Raw genomic sequence first — 16,629 nt, forward strand, 5'->3', positions numbered from 1 at the left:
ATTTTACACTAAATTATAACATGTCCTGTACCTTCAAGTGTCTACACTCAACCAATGAACTCCAGGTAGGTAAAACTTGAGAGCCAAACCACCATGAATTCAGTACAGTGCTGATGTGGTAAATATCTAACTTATGGTTATAAAAAACATGTATCTGGTAAGCTTTGTAACAATATCTATGTATTTGATCACTTACTTCCCTTATGTGAATGGAGACAAATGCATACAGTTGTGCATGATATGAAGCAGTTGTCTAGAGGATACTCAGATGTTAACTGTGGGAGAGTGTTTAGAAAGCATCACCACTGACATGGAAGAAACAAACAAGACGAGGAGCAACGGTTAAGGTTAACCTGCTGCTCCATTTCAAAGAATTTCTGCTCAGGGAGCCAGCAATTTTAAACAAGCATCCACCAGTCCCAGAACACTGAATAAGCCCTGAATGCCTTTCTTTCCTTCAAATAAAATTTACTGTTTCTTAACGTAGTAGCCACCATCTCCCATCTCCGTGTATTGTCCATGGGAATGTCTTTAACAGAATAATGAATAAACTACTTGCTTAATACACTGTAAGCTCCCATGTCTGAATGGGGAGAGGAAGGGTTCAGAACATATAAGTATTTTTTTTTTAGCACACATTCATTCACACAAAGCAGAATTTCTTAATTGCAGCAAGAAAGTCAGTCATTTTTGCCTGCCTTTCTTTGGTATTATTAGGTACCTTCAGACTACAGAGAGAATTTGTGGTAACATGTTCGTGCTTTTCTTCTTAGGTTAATCTTTAGCCTTGGGATAGATCCTTTGCTAAATACCCTGATCCCAATTATAATCTGTTCTGCAACAAAACTAGGGCCAAACTGGTAAGAAGTCCAATATCATGAACCTAGTCTATTCATAAACAACTCATGGCCTTCCATGAACTTATTTCCCCATCACCAAACAAATGTGCCTTATTTGTGCCATTTTTAAATCTACCTCTCAGTTATTGCTGGAATGGCAGCACTAAGTAATCTCTTCTCACCATAGAACTCTACTTTATGCTCGCTCCTATAATAGGCATGTAAAAGTTGCCCTTCTTACCTCCTGGAACCTACTTTTACAAATGCTATTCCTTCTGCCCGTAATTCTGGTCTCCCTCTCCTTGCTTCATTATTTCTTTTATGTCAACATTAGGCACCATTTCTTCCAAAGAGCTTCCCCTAATTCTCCTATAGTTTAAGTTAGGTCATCCTTCCAAAATGCTTCCACAATATCCTGCATTTATTCAATTTTTTTAATTTTAAAAGACTGGGTCTTACCACATTGCCTAGGCTGGCCTCAAACTCCTGGGCTCAAGCAATTCTCCCAGCACAGCCTCCCAGGTAGCTGGGACTAAAGGCATGTGCTACTGTGCCTGGCTGTTTATTCACTTTTGAAGCACTGCTCATACTATAGTTTATATAAATGCGTATTTTCTTGTCTTTCTTTGAGTCTCTGACAAGAATGATCTCATTTTCCACTGTATCTCTAGTACCTAGACAGTGCTTAGCATGTGGTAGGCACCTGATAAATGAATAGGCAAACCCTGAAGGTTGTGAAGATCACAGGGAACAAACAGATTATATAACTCTAGGATTAAGAAATGCAAATAGGTTAGAACTTGAGGATATAAAATGAGAAGTGACAGATCAAAGTTTTTAGAAATGAAGATTAAGTTTTTAGAAATGAAGATTAAGTTTCTGAATATTAAAAAATTAAAAAAGAACTACGAATAGGCTATTATATATATATATATTCTTTCTTTTTTTTTTTTTTTTTGAGACAGGGTCTCGCTGTGTCACCCAGGCTGGAGTGCAGTGGTGTGATCATGGCTCACTGCAACCTCTGCCTCCTGGTTTCAAGCGATTCTCCCACCTCAACCTCCCAGGTAGCTGGGATCACACTGTGCGCCATCACACCCAGCTAATTTTTGTATTTTTAGTAGAGGCGGGGTTTCACCATGTTGGCCAGGCTCGTCTTGAACTCCTGACCTCAAGTGATCTGCCCGCCTTGGCCTCCCAGAGTGCTGGGATTGTAGGCGTGAGCCACCACACCTGGTTTATTTTCTACATTTTTATTGTGGTGGTTACTTACATGAATAAATACGTTTGTCAAAACTCACTGAAATGCACACTTAAAATGGGGGTCCACTTTACTGAACATTAATTTTACCTCAATAAAGTTGGTTTTTAAAAAAAAGCACTAGTGAAATATACTGGAAAAGACCTAGATAAATGAAGGGATATACTATGGGGAGAATAAGAATTCTACCAATAGAAACAGCAACAACAAAAATAACATGATTGTAGCTATAAATGTTTTTGTTTGTTTGTTTTGAGATAGGGTCTCATTCTGTCGCCCAGGCTGCAGTGTAGTGGCACCATCTCAGCTCACTGCAACTTCTGCCTCCCGGGTTCAAGCGATTCTTGTGCCTCAGCCTCCCAAGTGGTCTCGAACTCTTGGGCTCAAGTGATCCGCCCAACTTGGCCTCCCGAAGTGCTGGGATTAGAGATGTGAGCAACTGTGCCAGGCCTCTAGCTATAAATGTAAAACTTGACCTGGTCAATACTTTTCCCTTATTAAGATTTTGAAATGTGTGACTATTCCACATGAAGTCTTCTATCTTATTCTACCAATAAAATAAATGTTATTGCTTACATAGCAAGGTCACAAAAAGCTTACCTGCTTTTAGAATATGAGCTTGGTAATAGCTCATTCAATCTTTCATGTTTTAGGTCCCTGTAAGATATTAGTATTGTGGCCTCTGCTCTCTTAATAATTTTCTATTTCTGAGCCCTCTCATAGGTTCTTCTCTTCCCTTTAATGTTAATATATTTTTCTAATTTTTATAAAATGATGTCACATTTTAACGATTAAAACTAGGGACAGAGTGAATAAATTCAGGATGCCACAAAAAAGGCTTCATGTGGAATAGTGAGACATTTCACAACCTTAATAATGGTAAAGTATTGACCAGGTCAAGTTTTACATTTATAGCTACAATCATGTTATTTTTGTTGTTACTGCTTGGTTTTTCTTTTCAAACTAGAGACAGGGTCTTATTATGTTGCCCAGACTGGTCTCAAATTACTAGGCTCAAGCAATCCTCCTGCCTCAACCCCCTGAGCAGCTGGGACTACATGGGGGATGCCATCACCCCTAGCTAATTTTTCTATAGAGACAGGGTTTCACCATGTTGCCCAGGCTGGTGTCAAACTCCTGAGCTCAAGCAATCTGTCTGCCTTCGGCCTCCCAAAGTGCTAGGATTACAGGCATGAGCCACCATGCTCGGCTTCTATTTCTATTTTTTATCATTTTATTATTTTTTTGAGACAGATTCTTGTGATGTTGGCTAGGCTACAGTGATCACAGCTCACTGCAGCCTCAACCTCCCAGGCTCAAGCAATCCTCCCACCTGGGTCTCTTGAGTAACCAGGACTACAGGTGCATGCCACCATGCCTGGCTAAGTTTGCAAATTTTTTGTAGAGATGAGGTCTTGCTATGTTAACCAGGCTGGTCTTGAACTCCTAGGCTCAAGGGATACTCCCGCCTCAGCCTCCCAAAGTGCTGGAATTACAGGCACGAGCCAACGTGCATGGCCAATCTTGTTATTTTTAAATTAAAATTCTGGAAAATGGCCGGGTACAGTGGCTCACACCTGTAATTCCAGCACTTTGGGAGGCTGAGACAGGTGGATCACCTGAGGTCAGGAGTTCGAGACAAGCCTGGCCAACATGTTGAAACCCCGTCTCTACTAAAAATACAAAAATTAGCCGGGTATGGTGATGTGCCCCTGTAATCCCAGCTATTTGAGAGGCTGAGGTGGGAGAATTGCTTGAACTTGGGAGGTGGAGGCTGCAGTGAGCCAAGATCGTGCCACTGCACTAAAGCCTGGGCAACAGAGCGAGAACCTGTCTCAAAAAAAAATAATAATAAAATAAAATAAAATAAAAAAATAAAATAAAATAAAATTCTAGAAATATTAAGAAAACAAAATTACAAATAAATAGTGTTACTGGAATTCTTACATCCCATCCCTCTCACTAAATTCCTATTTAGCAAATCACATTAGGCTAATAAGAAGGCTAAATTCTAACCACCTTTCTTCCTATACTTCCGTATGACCAAATAAACATGATTACTAATACAAAAATAGTTCCTTTCGGCTGGGTGTGGTGGCTCATGCCTGTAATCCCAGCACTTTGGGAGACCAAGGCAGGTCGATCACTTGAGGTCAGGAGTTCAAGACCAGCCTGGCCAACATGATGAAACCCCGTCTCTACCAAAAAAATACAAAAATTAGCAGTGCATGGTGGCCTGTAGTCTCAGCTACTCAGGAGGCTGAGGCAGGAGAATTGCTTGATCCAGGGAGGTGGAAGTTGCAGTGAACCGAGATCGTGCCACTGCATTCTATATCCCGGGCAACAATGTGAGACTCGGTCTCAAAAAAAAAAATAAAATAAATAAAAATGTTTATTTTTATTTTTGGGGGTCTCGTGACATTCCCCAGGCTGATCTTGAACTACTGGCCTCAAGCAATTCTCCTGTCTTAGCCTCTCTAAGTGTTGGGATTACAAATGTGAGCCACCATGCCTGGTCAAGAGTGAATTTTTTTTTTTTTTTTTTGAGACAGGGTCTCACTCCGTCACACAGGCTGGAGTGCAGTGGCATGATCTCAGCTCACTGCAACCTCCGCCTCCCAGGTTCAAGCGATTCCCATGCCTCAGCCTCCCGAGTAGCTGGAATTACAGGTGCACGCAACCACGCTTGGCTAATTTTTGTATTTTTAGTAGAGATGGAGTTTCGCCATGTTGGCCAGGCTGGTCTCAAACTCCTGACCTCAGGCGATCTGCCTACCTCAGCCTCCCAAAGTGCTGGGATTCCAAGCATGAGCCACTGCGCCTGGCCCCAAGGTTGAACTTTAATATTCCTCTCCGTTACATCCAAAGGTCAATGTTCCTACATTAAGTTACTGTGATACAAATCAGAATAATCCTGCCCTATATAAAATTAAGTATTTCACGCCCAGGCACGGTGGCTCACGCCTGTAATCCCAGCACTTTGGGAGGCCAAGGTGGGAGGACTGCTTGAGCCCAGGAGTTCAAGGTCAGCCTGAACAAAATTGTGAAACCCTGTCTCTAAAAAAAAAAAATTTTTTTTAATTATAATATATTTAAAAATTCACCCCTCCATAAAACTTTAAGTGATTTCAGAAAATGCAGTTATTCTTATCAAAATACAATATCAATATATCTTTATAAAAATACAAGTTATTCTTGTCAAATAGTCTTGTTTACCTTCAGCTTAATCTTGATATGTGCAAAAAGTTATAAAATTTCCCAGTATAAAAACAACCCATTTTATTTTAATTTTTTGAGACAGGGTCTTGTTCTGTCACCCAGGCTGGAATGCAGTGGTGCAATCACCAGTCACTGCAGCCTCAACCTCCCGGGCTCAGGTGATCCTCCCACCTCAGCCTCCTGAGTAGCTGGAACTACAGGCATGTGCCATCACACCCAGGTAATTTTTTTTTTTTTGTACTTTTTGTAGAGAGGTGGTTTCACCATGTTGCCCCAGCTGGTCTCAAACTCCTCAGCTCAAGTGATCTGCCTGCCTTGGCCTCCCAAAGTGCTGGGATTACAAGCATCAGTTACCAATGCCCAGCCGAAAACAACCCTTTTGGTGACAATGACAATATGAAGAAAATGATTACACTAACCGTGGAGGGCCTCTGCACCATATTCTCCAGCCTGGTGTGGCTAAACTCGAGGCTGATGACATTATAGAGTTTCTCTCGCTCCTCCTCTGGGGTCTCATAGTAGCGTGTCCACTGAGCCATGGTCATTTCAATGCCTTTCTGTGTGTTCACGTCCATGACATCCACCATGCGACGACTCCCTGCCATAAAAGATGCACTGATCATCTCTATCGAGCCACTAATATCCTTAAATATGATAAGAATATTTAAAAAAAAGTAGAAGAAAAAATACTATCCTTTCTTATTTTCAATAATAGACAAGAAAAAGTTCTCACTCAACATAATCATAATCAAATCACAAAGAATGGGAAAGACAATGGATAATGTTAATAATAATTATTCTCTAAGGCATGTTTACTATACAGTCAGTTGTTGAATCTTTTATCTAAGGTCTCATTTAATCCTAACAATTCTAAATGCTAAATACTAATCTCCACTTCATACATGAGAAAGCAGATGTTAGGTAAATTACAGAACAAAGCAGGAAAAGAACCTGGGCAGGCTCACTCTAGAGTCAAGCTCTTATTTACTGAGCTATACTGATTTGATGCAGGTTGACCTAATCTATCTCATAATTTGAATAAAGGATCCACAATTTACTGGGTAATAGACTGATTTTGAATTTATATTCTTTTGTTAAACAGGGCTATTTCACAAACCTGTCGCTAATATCCTAGCCCACGACCATAATTATACTAGTTCATGAAGAGCAAAGTCCCCTTTTCATTTATTCCACAAATATTTATAGAATGATAAAGACACCAGGATGGACACGAAGCTCTATATCAGATTCTTGTTAACTATAACAACTACAACAAAACGCAGAAGACCACAAGAGTCAGCATAAAATAGTAGTGGAGAGAAAACAATAGCTTTGGAGTCAAAGAAACCTAAGTTTGTTTGTTTTTTAGAGACGGAGTCTCGCTCCGTCACTCAGGCTGGAGTGCAGTGGCGCGCTCTCGGCTCACTGCAACCTCCCATCTCCCGGGTTCAAGCAATTCTCCCGCCTCAACCTCCAGAGTAGCTGGGACTACAGGCACACGCCACTACCCCACCTAATTTTTTGTATTTTAGTAGAGACGGGGTTTCACCGTGTTGCCCAGGATGGTCTCAAACTCCTGAGCTCAGGCAATCCACCTGCCTCAGCCTCCTAAAGTGCTAGGATTACAGGCGTGAGCCACTGTGCCCGGCCTATTTATTTCTTTATTTTTATTTTGAGACAGTCTCACTGTGTCACCCAGGCTGGAGTGCAGTGGTGCGAAATCTTGGCTCACTGCAACCTCCACCTCCCAGGTTCAAGAGATTCTTGTGGCTCAGCCTCCCAAGTAGCTGGGAACACAGCCGTGTGCCACCATACCTGCCTAATTTTTGTATGTTTGGTAAAGTCAGGGTTTTGCCATGTTGGCCAGGCTGGTCTCAAACTCCTGACCTCAGGTGATCTGCCCACCTTGGCCTTCCAAAATGCTGAGATTACATGTGTAAGCCACTGCACTGCCTGAGACCTAAGTTTAAATCTCAGCTCCTATACTACTTAGACAAGTTATATAATTTCTCTGAACATTAATATCTTGTGGAGAATGAATATCACCTTGTGGGCCACTGTGAAGATTTAAAGTCGATAAAGTAAAATGTTTAATATAAAGTAGGTGCTCAAGCGGCAGTAAAAACAAATGGAAAGTATCATATTTTTATTAGACTGATCAAAAAAGGCTTTAGGAAAAGAGGGGGAAGAATAAGTAGAATTCTAATAAGAGATGATTCAACAGGGACAATTCCATGCAGAGGTAAAGGCATAAGCTAAAAGATTCAGAAAATGGTGGTCAAGGAAGGGAGAGAGAATAAAAAGCTGACAATATTGTACGCCTGGCCGGGCACGGTGGTGCACATCTATAATCCCAGCACTCTGGGAGGTCAAGGCGGGCAGACTGCTTCTGTCCAGGAGTTTGAGACCAGCCTGGGCAACATAGCAAAACACCGTCTCTACTAAAAATACAAAAAAATTAAAACACACACTCACACAAAACAAAAAAATACAAATACAAATACAAAAAATCAGTTGGGCACGGTGGCGTGTGCCTGTAATCCCGACTACTCGGGAAGCTGAGGTGTGAGAATCACCTGAGCCCAGGAGGTCGAGGCTGTGGAAAAAAAAGATTTTATATATATTGTCTTCCTTGTAAGACAAATAAACAACTGCCGTGGCTGGATATATCAGGTAGCATTAGAACCTGATTCCCTGTCTCTAAGGAATTTATAGTTTAGTTAAAGATAAAAGATAATACCCAAGAGAAGAATATGGCCAGTGTGAAGTAGACAAGGCAGAATATATATATTAATAGTAAAACATAACTAATAATATAAGGCAATGGACAGAACCTACACTTCATATTTTAAAATAAAAAGTGAATGTCAAATCAAAACTGCCAGGAAATACCAGTTCACACCTACTAGGATCGCTATAATTTTTAAAATGGAAAATAATGAGTGCTAGCAAAAATGCAGAGAAATTGGAACCCTCATACATCTACTGGTGGGAATATAAGATGGTGCAGCCGCTATGAAAATTGGGTTTGCAGCTCCTCAATAAACTAAACACAGAATGACCATGTGACTCAGTAATTCCACTCCTAGGCATATATCTAAAAGAATTGAACAAGGTGTTCAAACAAAAGCTTGTACATAAATATTCACTGCAGCACTATTTAAAACAGCTAAAAGATGGAAATAACACAAATGTTTACCATGATATGAATAAACAAAATGTGGTCGATCCATACAAGGAAATAGTTGGCCATAAAAAGGAATGAAGTACTAATACATGCTACAACATGGATATACCAAGAAAACACACTGTATCAGCCTGGTGCGGTGGCTCATGCCTGTAATCCCAGCACTTTGGGAGGTCGAGGCGGGTGGATCACGAGGTCAGATCAAGACCATCCTGGCTAACACGGTGAAACCCCATCTCTATTAAAAATACAAAAAATTAGCCAGGTGTGGTGGCGGGCGCCTGTAGTCCCAGCTACTCGGGAGACTGAGGTAGGAGAATGGCGTGAACCCAGGAGGCGGAGCTTGCAGTAAGCAGAGATCGCACCACTGCACTCCAGCCTGGGCAACACAGTGAGACTCTGTCTCAAAAAAAAAAAAAAAAAAAAAGAAAACACACTGTATCAAAGAAGCCTACACAAAAGGCTACATATTATATAGTTCCATTTATATGAAATATATAGACAAATTCACTAAGACAGAGTAGATTTGTTGTTGCCAGGAGTTAAGTGGAGGAGAAAACAGAGAATGACTGCTCAATGGTATGGAGTTTGTTTGGGGTGATGAAATTCTAGAACTAGATAGTGGTGATGGTTGCACACTGTGAAAAAACTTGATGACACTGGTATGCTTTAAAATGGGTACATGACAATGAAATGTTCTATGCAAAAAGAAAAAAATGTTATGGTTATGATGGTAAACTTTATATTATCTGTATGTAACCATAATTTAAGAAATTACAAGTAAATGCTTTCCTTCAAGAATGTAGGGGAGGCCAGGTGTGGTGACTCACATCTGTAATCCCAGCACTTTGGGAGGCCGAGGCAGGCAGCTCACTTGAGGTCAGGAGTTTCAGACCAGCCTGGCCAACATGGTGAAACCCCATCTCTACCAAAAATACAAAAATTAGCTGGGCGTGGTGGTGCGTGGCCATAGTACCAGCTACTCAGGAGGCTGAGGCAAGAAATTCGCTTGAATTCGAGAGGCAGAGGTTGCAGTGAGGCAAGATCGCACCACTGCACTCCGACCTGGGCGACAGAGCAAGACTCTGCCTTAAAAAAAAAAAAAAAAAAAAAAAAGAATGCAGAGGAAAGCATTATTCTTTTTTCCTTTTGAGATGGGGCCTCACTCTGTCACCCAGGCTGGAATGCAGTGGCACAATCTAGACTCACTGCAACCTCTGCCTCCCAGGCTCAAGCGATCCTCCCACCTCAGCCTCCTGAGTAGCTGGGACTACAGTACATGCCACCATACCCAGTTAATTTTTTGTATTTTTGGTAAAGACAAGGTTTCACCATGTTGCCCAGGCTGGTATTCTTTTATTACTAGACTACTTAGTATAGGCATATCTTGGAGATATTGTGGGTTCAGTTCCAGATCACTGCAATAAAGCAAATATTCCAGTAAGCAAGTCATACAAACTTTTTGGTTTCACAGTGCATATAAGTTATATTTACATTATACTGTAGGCTATTAAGTGTACAACAGCACTGTATCTAAAAAACAAGGTACATACTTTTATTTAAAAATACTTTATGCTAAAAATGCTAACAATCATCTGAGCCTTCAGTGAGTCATAATCTTTGCTTGTGGAGGGACTTGTCTCATTGTTGAGAGCTGCTGAAGGTTGGGGTGGATATAGCAACTTCTTTTTCTTTCACTGAAGTGTAAACCGTTTTTCTTTTCTTTTTTTTTTTTTTTTTTTGGCGGCGGGGAGACAGGGTCGTGCTCTGTTGCCTAGGCAGGAGTGCACTGGCGTAACCACAGCTCACCGAAGCCACAAACTCCTGGACTCTGGTGATCCTTCCACCTTAGCCTCCGGAGTAGCTGGAACTACAGGCACGTGCCACAATGCCTGGCTAATCTTTTAATTTTTGCAGATACAAGATCTCGCTATGTTTCTCAGGTCGACAATTTTCTTTTTTTTTGAGACGAAGTCTCGCTCTGTCGCCCAGGCTGGGGTGTAGTGGCGCGATCTCGGCTCACTGCAAGCTCTGCCTCCTGGGTTCACGCCATTCTCCTGCCTCAGCCTCCCCAGTAGCTGAAACTATAGGCACCCGCCACCACGCCTGGCTAATTTTTTTTGTATTTTTAGTAGAGACGGGGTTTCACCATGTTAGCCAGGATGGTCTCCATCTCCTGACCTCGAGATCCACCCGCCTCGGCCTCCCAAAGTGCTAGGATTACAGACGTGAGCCAACATGCCCAGCTGACATTTCTTAAAATAAGACAACAATAAAGTTTGCAACATGGATACTTCCTTTCACAAAGAGATTTCTCTGTAGCATGCAATGCTGTTTGATAGCATTTTACCCATGGTAGAACTTCTTTCAAAATTGGAGTCAATCCTCTCAAACCCTACTGCTGCTTTACAAACTCACTTTATGTAATATCCTAAATACCTTGTTGTTATTTTAACAATGTTTACAGCATCTTCACCAGGAGTAGATTCCATCTTAAAAAAGCAAACTTCTTTATTTGCTCATCCATAAGAAGCAACTTTTCATCTGCTCGTTTCATGATAGATTGCAGCAATTCAGTCACATCTTCAACTCCATTTCTAATTCTAGTTCTCTATTTTCACCACATTTGCAGTTACTTCCTCCACTGAAGTCTTGAACCCCTCAAAGTCATCAATAAGGGTAGGAATCAACTTTTTCCAAACTTCTGTTAATGTTGATATTTTGACCTCCTCCCATGTACCACAAATGCTCTTTTTCATTTTAATTAATTTATTTTTTTTAGAGACAGGGTCTCACTCCCATGCCCAGGCTGGAATAGAGTGGCAAGATCAGAGCTCATTGCAACCTCGAATTCCTGGGCTCAAGTAATCCTCCCACCTCAGCCACCCAAATATTTGGGACTACAGGTGTACACCACCAAGCATGGCTAATTTTTTTTTTTTTTTTTTTTTGAGATGGAGTCTAGCTTTGTCCCCTAGGCTGGAGTGTGGTGGTGAGATCTTGGCTCACTGCAACCTCCGTCTCCCAGGTTCAAGCGATTCTCCTGCTTCAGCCTCCCAAGTAGCTGGGACTACAGGCCCATGCCACCACACTCGGCTAATTTGTGTATGTTTAGTAGAGACCAGGTTTCACCACATTGGTCAGGCTGGTCTTGAACCCCTGACCTTGTGATCTGTCCGCCTTGACCTCCCAAACTGCTAGGATTACAGGCGTGAGCCACCGCACTGGGCCATGGCTAATTTTTTGTATAGACGGTCTCACTATGTTTCCCAGGCTGGTCTCAAACTCCTGGCCTGAAGGGATCCACCCAACTGGGCCTATCAAAACGTTGGGATTACAGACATGAGCCACTATGCCTGGCCATAAGTGTTCTTAATGGCATCTACAGTGGTGAATCCTTTCCAGATGTTTTTCAATTTATTTGGTCCAGATTCACCAGCAGAATCACTATCTATGTCAGCTATAGCCTTATGAAATATATATATGTACATATGTACATACATATATATACGTATGTATGTACATACGTACGTATGTACATACATATATACATACGTACGTATGTACATATATATATATATATTTTTTTGGGACAGAGTCTTGCTCAGTTGCCCAGGCTGTAGTGCAGTGGCGCCATCTCGACTCGCTGCAAGCTCTGCCTCCCGGGTTCACGCCATTCTCCTGCCTCAGCCTCCCCAGTAGCTGGGACTACAGGTGCCCGCCACCACGCCCGGCTAATTTTTTTTGTATTTGTAGTAGAGACTGGGTTTCACCGTGTTAGCCAGGATGGTCTCGATCTCCTGACCTCATGATCTACCTGCCTCGGCCTCCCAAAGTGCTGGGATTACAGGTGTGAGCCACCGTGCCCGGCCATGAAATATATTTCTTAAATAATAAGACTAAAGCTGAGATTACTCCTTGACCCATGGGTCACAGAATGAATACTGTTATCTGGCATGAAAACAATATTAATCTCAAGCAGGGCATGGTAGCTCATGCCTGTAATCCCAGCACTTTCGGAGGCTGAGGCAGGCAAATCCCTTGAGCCCAGGAGTTCTAAACCAGCCTGGGTAACAGGGTGAAACTGTGTCTCTACCAAAACATACAAAAATTAACTGGGTGTGTTGGCATGTACTTGTAGTCCCAGCTAAAGGCTGAGGTGGAAGGATCACCTGAGCCCAGGGACACTGCAGTGAGCCATGATTGTACCATTGCACTCCAACTTGGGCAAGAAAATGAGACCTTGTCTTAAAAAACCAAACAGGCTGGGCATGGTCGCTCATGCCTGTAATCCCAGCACTTTGGGAGGCCAAGGTGGGCGGATCATGAGGTGAGGAGATTGCAATCATCCTGGCTAACATGGTGAAACCCCGTCTCTACTAAAAATACAAAAAAAATTAGCCGGACCTGGTGGCGGACGCCTATAGTCCCAGCTACTCGGGAGGCTGAGACGGGAGAATGGCGTGAACCCAGGAGGTGGAGCTTGCAGTGAGCTGAGATGGCGCTACTGCACTCCAGCCTGGGCAAGAGAGCGAGACTCCGTCTAAAAAGAAAAAAAAAACACAACAAACAATATTAATCTCTTTGTACATTCCCATCAGAGGTCTTGGGTGAAGAGGTACATTGCCAGTGAGCAGTAACATTTTGAAAGGAACCTTTTCTCCTGAGCACATCTCCACAGTGGGCTTAATATATTCAGTAAACCATGCTGTAAAACAGATGTGCTGTCATCTAGGCTTTGTTGTTCCATTAATAGAGTAGATTTAGCATAATTCTTAAGGGCCCTAGGATTTTGGAATGGTAAATGAGCTTTTTTGGAATGGTAAATTTGGTTTCCAATTAAAATCACCAGCTGCATTAGCCCCTAACAAGAGAGTCAGCTTGTCCATTGAAGCAACTGCCTTTTCTCTAGCTATGAAAATCCTAGATGGCATCTTCTTTCAATAGAAGGCTGTTTCATTTACATGGAAAATCTGTTGTCTAGTGCAGCCTCCTTCATCAATGATCCTAGCTGGTTCTCCTGGATAACTTGCTGCAGCTTCTATATCAGCATGTGCTGCTGCTTTACCTTGCATTTCACTGTTACAAAGATGGTTTCTTAAACTTCATAAACCAAACTCTCCTAGCTTTAAACTTTTCTTCTGCAGCTCCCTCACCTCTCTCAGCCTTTACAGAATTAAAGAGAATCAGGGCTTTACTGTGGCTTAGGGTTTGTTAAGGGAATGTTATAGCTGGTTTGATTTTCTATCCAAACCACTCAAAACTTTCTCCGTATCAGTGATAAGGCTATTTTTCTTTCTTATTCCCATGTTCACTGGAGTAGCACTTTTAATTTTCTTCAAGAACCTTTCCTTTGCATTCACATCTTGCTTAACTATTTGATGTAAAAGGCCTATCTTGGCTTTTGACATGTCTTAATCACTAAACTTAATCATTTCTAACTTTTGATTTAAAAGTGAGAAACGTGGGACTCTTCCTTTCACTTGAACACTTAAGAGGCCATGTGTTATTAGTTGGCCTAATTTCAATATTGTTGTGTCTCAGGGAATAGGGAGGCCTGAGGAGAGAAAGAGAACAGGGGAATAGCAATTTGGCAAAGCAGTCAGAACACATGCAACATTTCAAGTCTGTTCTCCTATATGGATACAGTTCATGGCACCTCAAAACAAGTATAACAGTAATGTCAAAGATCACTGATCTGCCGGGTGCAGTGGCTCATGCCTGTAATCTCAGCACTTTGGGGAGGCCGAGGCGGGTGAATCACTGGAGGTCAGGAGTTTGAGATCACCCTGGCCAACATGGTGAAACTCCATCTCTACTAAAAATACAAAAATTAGCCAGGCGTGGTGGTGCATGCCAGTAATCTCAGCTACTTGGGAGGCAGAGGCATGAGAATTGCTTGAATCCAGGAGGTGGAAGTTGCAGTAAGCCAAGATTGCGCCACTGCATTCCAGCCTGGGCGACAGAGTGAGACTCCGTCAAAAACAAAACAAAACAAAAAAACCACTGATCACCACTAACAAATAACAATGAAAAGGTTTCTTTTCTTTTTTTTTTTTTTTTTGAGATGGAGTTTCACTCTGTCGCCCAGGCTGGAGTGCAGTGGCGGGATCTCGGCTCACTGCAACCTCCGCCTTCCGGGTTCACGCCATTCTCCTGCCTCAGCCTCCTGAGTAGCTGGTAACTACAGGCGCCTGCCACTGCACCCAGCTAATTTTTTGTATTTTTAGTAGAGATGGGGTTTCACCGTGATCTCTATCTCCTGACCTGGTGATCCGCCCGCCTCGGCCTCCCAAAGTGCTGGGATTACAGGCGTGAGCCACCGCGCCCGGCATAATGAAAAGGTTTTAACATGTGACAGACATGAAGTGAGCATATGCTATTGGAAAAATGGCGGCTACAGACTTGTTCAGTGAAGGTTTGCCAAAAACCTTCAATTTGTTAAAAAAAAAAAAAAACACTATCTGCAAAGTGCAATAAAATGAGGTGCGCTCATACTCTGGGTATGGACCAGAGCACTTAAGATAAAATTGTGATGGTCAAAGTAATAGCTAACATTTACTGAGAACTCGGCACAGTTGATCCTTGAACAACACTGGTTTGAACTACATGGGTTCACTTACAGATGAATTTTCTTCCATCCCTGCCACTCCCGAGACAGCAAAAGCAATCCCACCTCTTCCTCCTTAGCCTACTCATCATGAAGATGAAAAGACAGTAAATATATTTTCGATCTTAATAGTAAACATAGGTTCTTTTATGATTTTAAGGAATTTTTTATCTTACTTTATTGTAAGAATACAGTATATAATATGTATAACATAAAATATGTTAATCAACCGTTTACATTATCCATAAGGCGTCCGGTAAACAGTAGGTTATCAGTAGTTAAGTTTCTGAGGAGTTCCAAGTTATATGTAGATTTCTGACTTGCTGGGGGTTGGTGCCTCTAGCCCTTGCATTGTTCAAGGGTCAACTGTATATGCCAGACACTGTTCTAAGCACTTCACGTTTAAGTAACTTGTCCAAGATTACACAGCTAGTAATTAGTGTAGCTCGGGACAGTTCTGCTACAGAGTCCATATTCTCAACCAAATACATCCTATCACAGAAAGTTTACAAGACAGAATGGCTTCTTTCTGAGACATAAACTGACATTGAAGAAGTAACATTCCACCACAGGCTGAAAGAAGAGCTGGATCAGCTTTTTCACTGCATTTTGCCAATGATTAGCTATCCAAGAAACAAAAAAACATCTAGACTTTAAAAAACCTGGATAGAAAGTTAGTCACTGGCTGGGCACAGTGGCTCACGCCTGTAATCTCAACACTTTGGTGGGGCCGAGGCAGGCCGACTGCTTGAGCTCAGGAGTTCCAAGACCAGCCTAGGCAACATGGCAAAATCCCATCTCTACAAAAAAAATACAAAAATTATCTGGGCATGGTGGTGCCCACCTGTGGTCCCAGCTACTCAGGAAGCTGAGGTGGGAGGATCGCTTGAGCACAGGAAGTCAAGGCTGCAGGGAGTCATGATTGCCCCACTGCACTCCAGCCTGGGTGACAAAGAAATACCCTGTCTCAAAAAAAAAGTTAATTTCTGATAAGGTCTGTTAGGTTAGATATAATTGCTACTTTATTTTAAATCACAGCAAAGATATTTGTGTTCACCCTTGGGTTTATTTAGAAAATATAAGGTTACAAAGGGCTTCCAAAGATCATTATTAGCAGTAAGAAGATTACTGAGGACGGGAAAAGTGGTAAGGAAGTGGGAAGAAAACCGAAGAAAGACTGATGACTGAATAAGATCTTACACATTTGTATAGCTCAGAAATTTGAATACTATATCCAGGAGTCTATTTTCTTTTTTTTCAACTTGTAAAAAATTGTAGTAAAATATAAAAAACATAAAATGTTCTCTCTTAACCACTTTTAGGAGCACAGTTCAGTGTTATTAAATATATTCACAATGTTGTGCAACCATTACCACCATCCATCTCCGTAACTCTGTTCATCTTATAAAACTGAAACTATGGCCGTTTTAAGTCCCCATTGCCCTTCTTCCCAGTAACCACTATTCTATTTTGTCTCCATGATTTTGGTTACTCTACATACTTCATGTCAGTG

General features: G+C 41.8%; 1 protein-coding gene across 7 annotated transcripts in view; it reads right to left on the reverse strand.

Annotated features, from left to right (window-relative positions):
* KDM2A (lysine demethylase 2A) overlaps positions 1–16,629 on the reverse strand; it is a 150,144-nt gene that overhangs the window by 45,920 nt on the left and 87,595 nt on the right. For all 7 annotated transcript variants that reach the window (XM_063728058.1, XM_024255093.3, XM_054525557.1 and 4 more), the window contains one exon: positions 5,739–5,917. In XM_063728058.1, the coding sequence (XP_063584128.1) occupies positions 5,739–5,917 (179 nt within the window). The remainder of the gene's footprint in view (positions 1–5,738; positions 5,918–16,629) is intronic.

This window comes from Pongo abelii, chromosome 9 (genome assembly GCF_028885655.2).
Source record: "Pongo abelii isolate AG06213 chromosome 9, NHGRI_mPonAbe1-v2.0_pri, whole genome shotgun sequence".
Taxonomy (NCBI): Eukaryota; Metazoa; Chordata; class Mammalia; order Primates; family Hominidae; genus Pongo; species Pongo abelii.